The sequence below is a fragment of the Chiloscyllium punctatum genome, chromosome 16 (assembly GCF_047496795.1).
Source record: "Chiloscyllium punctatum isolate Juve2018m chromosome 16, sChiPun1.3, whole genome shotgun sequence".
NCBI lineage: Eukaryota > Metazoa > Chordata > Chondrichthyes > Orectolobiformes > Hemiscylliidae > Chiloscyllium > Chiloscyllium punctatum.
In genome coordinates this window covers 765,558-769,946 of record NC_092754.1, presented here as the reverse complement: position 1 = coordinate 769,946, position 4,389 = coordinate 765,558, and the positions used below count along the sequence as shown (strand labels likewise).

General features: G+C 56.6%; 1 protein-coding gene across 3 annotated transcripts; it reads right to left on the bottom strand.

Moving 5' to 3' along the window:
* Positions 1-303: 303 nt before the first annotated feature.
* Positions 304-4,139, bottom strand: fam43b (family with sequence similarity 43 member B). Of its 3 annotated transcripts, none has more exons than XM_072585927.1 (2): positions 3,978-4,139; positions 304-2,662 (listed from the first exon to the last, which is right to left on the bottom strand). In XM_072585927.1, exon 2 carries the CDS (start codon positions 2,655-2,657, stop codon positions 1,710-1,712), a length of 948 nt encoding a protein of 315 aa, XP_072442028.1. In that variant the 5' UTR covers positions 2,658-2,662; positions 3,978-4,139; the 3' UTR covers positions 304-1,709. The 3 variants fall into 3 exon arrangements, with proteins under 3 accessions (XP_072442028.1, XP_072442027.1, XP_072442026.1); XM_072585926.1 differs by lacking the exon at positions 3,978-4,139 and adding an exon at positions 3,525-3,570; XM_072585925.1 differs by lacking the exon at positions 3,978-4,139 and adding an exon at positions 3,519-3,570 and having other exon boundaries at positions 1,460-2,662.
* Positions 4,140-4,389: the final 250 nt, after the last annotated feature.

Sequence of the window (4,389 nt, the reverse complement as noted above, 5' to 3'; positions counted from 1 at the left end):
CCCCTCTCATTAAATCCAGGTAAATGCTAGCTGGGAGCCTGGGCTATGGACCGCAGCTCTGTCCCCAGACAGTGCTGGAGAAACTCAGCAGGTCAGGCTGCATCTGTGGAGAGAGAAACAAAGTTAACGGCTCAGCTCCATCAGCGGTTGGTACTCAGCATTTAGAAAATCAGAGGAGAGATATCCCAGACCGGGATAGGGAACTCTGTCAATGAATCTGCATCCTGTTTTCCAAAAAAAAAACCATCCGAGAGAAAGGGAAGTTACACAGAGAAACCAAGAAATAATTATTTTATTCGTGGACATTGTATATACACATCTCAGGTGGTGGAGTTAGAACACTCCTGCATTATTCTGAAATCAGATCTTTCACTTTAACACCTGGGGTTTTGGCCCAGCTCAGAATTAAAAGGGCCGAACCTTTCTTGTTCAGGGAATTGAATGTTGATGTGCACTGACATGCAAGATTGAAATAATATTCTATACCCAGCAAACACAGATATGCAGATGTAGCAACAGCACTGAGCCAGAGCTAGTTTGGAAGGTCAGGGCCCGGAGAGGAGAGGAGAGGACAAGGACACTTTCCCAAAGTTTAGGGAGAATCAGACAGAACTCTCGGTGACAAAATAACTCACTACAATATCTGACATTCCCGATAACATACACGTCGATCTTCGTGTCATCGCAGGTGGAGACGAAGACGGAGTTGTATAAACCCTGACCGAGCGGCTGCTTCTATCCAGGGACTGGGTGTAAAGCAGGTGATTGTCCCATTGGGGAGATTTGGGAATGAGTGTGCGGACTGTGTTAGTTACAGTCAACAATCACTATCACCAAATTCGTTAATGTAAAAAGAATTGAATAGTTTGTAAGACTATTCATATCACAAAGCCCTGTGTATAATGTACATTTTACCGCCGCCTCCACAGTGACCTTACCCCATGAAGCGGTGCTATACAAAGGCAGGGTTGGGCTTCGTGTTGAAATGACAATTTGATCACTTTGTAGCAGCGGGTATGGGGAATAAGGAACAGTGTTCTGTGAGCGATGCCCCAGGTTGTGTAGTGACAGACTCTCTCCCAGTAACAGTGTCCCAGGGAATCCTGTCTCTAATATTTCCCACCCTCAGTGAATATCACTCTCTGGATAAACCCTGAGTTGGGAAGCTATCGGTTTGATTATATATTAGAGAGGTGCTGGAAAAGTGGTGCTGGATTCCTGAACGGCTTTTGCCCGAAACCTCGATTTTCCTGCTCCTTGGATGCTGCCTGACCTGCTGTGCTTTTCCAGCACCACTCTAATCTAGACTCTGATCTCCAGCATCTGCAGTCCTCACTTTCACCAAGTGGATTATATATTAGTCTATTTGTCGGCTTGGGCCACGGGGGTGGAGAGAGAGAATGTGGGTGAATATTCCTTACCAGGAGGGTGGGTGGCCAGTTCCCCCCTCCCCCACCCCCACCCCCGGCTTATTGCAATCTGCCCCTTCCCTTTACCTGGCTCTCAACCGGTACCACCTCCCTCCCCCCAACTCCGCTGCTGCGGCTGAGGAGGTTTGGGGAGTTCGGCCCTTGCTCTGCTGTCCCGCGGGCGGGTTGTTGCAGGGGGTGAGTCCCATAGTGCCCAGGGTCGTTTCCCCCCTACCTTCCCGGGAGGGCAGGAGTCTGACAGACCCCCTCCATCTCCCTCTGTCCCCCCTCTCTACCCTCTCAGTCCACCCGCTCCCGGGCTGTGCCTAGTGCCTGGCCCAAGGGGAGAGGGTACAGGCGGGGAGGCTGGTGCAGGGAGGGGTCGATGTGCCAGGAGCTGAGTTGGTGGCACACGTTGGTGATCCCAGAGTCAGTGCCAGGCTCCAGCCCGCGCTCCTCCTGCTCCTCCCCGGCCACATCCTCAGCGATGGGCATTAACCTGAGGCCGCTCCGGGCCCGCTCCAGGGGAGGTCGGTATGGGCACTGGCTGTTGAGGAGCTTCCTGATGGGCACCAGGGGCACCATGCCCTGGCCGAGCCGCTGCTGCTGCCGGTGCCGGGCATCGTCCTGCCGCTTGAGCCGCTTGAAGTCGGCGAAGGCTGAGCGGGAGAGCTGCTGGAGCTGAGCCGCTAGTTCCTGGGCCCGGGCGGCTTTACACAGCAGCACCGCGTGGCATCGCAGCACCACCGCCTTGTGCTTCACCTGGTGCCGGTAAACCCAAGCTAACACCCGCCGCCGCTGCCCGTCCGCCGCGCAGTACGTGATCCTGTGCAGAAGGTACAAGTGGCCGATCTGTTTGCATTTGTATTCCGCCTGCCTCATCCGGATGCCGTGGGGGCCAATGGTGAGCTTCATCTTGGTGCCCGCCGTGCCCTGCTCACACCGTGCCCAGATTCTGGCCACTGCCTGCTCGGTGCAGCCTTCCCCCCGGGCAGTGAAGGTCACCGCGTTACCCAGGTACCAGACCGTGTAGCTCGGGGCGTCACGGGTCAGCTGCAGCTTCTGCCGCCTGCTCCTGAACATGTTACCGAGCCTGGGCAGCGGGCACTGAGGCCAAATGCCAGGACATGCCCGCACCAAGGAGGACAGCAGCGAGCTGTAGCTCAGACCGCCGCCCGGTAAACTCTTCGCCTTCGCCTGGTTTTCCTCATCCAACAGGACCAGCTTGCTCTTTCTCCAGGGCAGCATGGTGTCTGTGTGTGACAGAGAGAGAGAGAGAGTGAGGGAGAGAGAGGGAGCAGCGCACAGACCCTTACACACACCCAGACCCTCACACACACCGAGACCCTCACTCTCACACAGAGAGACACACACCCTCACACACACCGAGACCCTCATCCACACTGAGACCCTCAGAGACACCCTCACACACACACACACACACCCTCACCCTCACACACAGAGAGACCCTCACCCACACTGAGACCCTCACAGACACCCTCACACACAGAGACCCTCACACACACCGAGACCCTCACACACACACACTTGAGACCCTCACCCACACCGAGATCCTCACACACACCCTCAACTTCACACACACCCACACCCACACACACACTCACACCCACACACCCACCCACACACAGACACACACCCACACACAGACACACAGACAGACCCTCACACACACACCCACCCACACACAGACAGACCCTCACGTCCCCTCACACACACCCAGACCCTCACGTCCCCCCACACACACGGACACACAGACCCTCACACACACATACACACACACACAGACCCTCACCTCCCCCCCATCACACACACACAGACCCTCACACACACACACATCCACACACAGACAGACCCTCACACACACACACACACATAGACAGATCCTCACGTCCCCCCACACACACGGACACACAGACCCTCACACACACATACACACCCACACACAGACACAAACACAGACCCTCACCTCCCCCCCCCCCCACACACACAGACCCTCACACACACACACACACACACATAGACAGATCCTCACGTCCCCCCCCACACACGGACACACAGACCCTCACACACACAGACACAAACACAGACCCTCACACAGAGACACAGAGAGTGCCGTCGCTGCTGCTTCTGCTGCACTGAGTCCCCGCCTCCCTCCGCCGCTCAGGAACCGCCTGCTCACGGGGACGGTGAGGGGAGAAGGAGGGAGGGGAGGGGAGGAGCTCGGTTCTTCCAGCAGCTCCTGGAGCATCCTCACATCCTCACCCCAACCCCGCACCTTCCCGGGAATATAACCCCAGCCGGCCCCGGGGGGAGCCCTCTCTCGGTTTCCCTGCCCTTCCGCTCAACCTAGGATGAGCCGGTCGGGCCGAATGGTCCCTCTGTAACCGGAGAGCTGCTCCTTAAAGTTTGCCCGGATTGCAAACTTCCTGAGAACAGGAAGGCTTTCCCAGAGCGCGGTCTCCATTCCCAGGGAACCGCTCCGAGTTTGGATGGAATTCCATGGACAGGTTCCACGAGAATAAACAGGGAGGAATCTGGGAATCTGACCGGCTTCACTTGCCGCTGGGTATTCAGGGGGAATGATCCAGTCTCTGTGTTTCAGGGATCCCAGTGGGATCTGCTCGATTCCCGTTGCAGCGGCTCCGGGTTGACGGCTATCAGATGTAGGCGCTTGTCCAATGCACTGGTTTCCCAGGGTTTTCACGAGGTTCCTAGTCTCCGGGATTCGCCAGCTGCTGCCGAAGTCAACTTAAATCCGGAGCTCTCCGCTCCAGCCCACTCCCGCTCCGGTTTGTGTGTGTGTGTGTCTGTCCGCACCCTCGGGTAACCAGAGCTCAAACCCTCCCTGAGGTCTGTATCACCCTCACAATGGCCGGCTGCAGTTGCGGTAGGCCAGGTTCCCTCCCACACTGGGAAATCTCAGTCTCCATGGCACCAGGTCCTTCTCATTGCCCTCTGC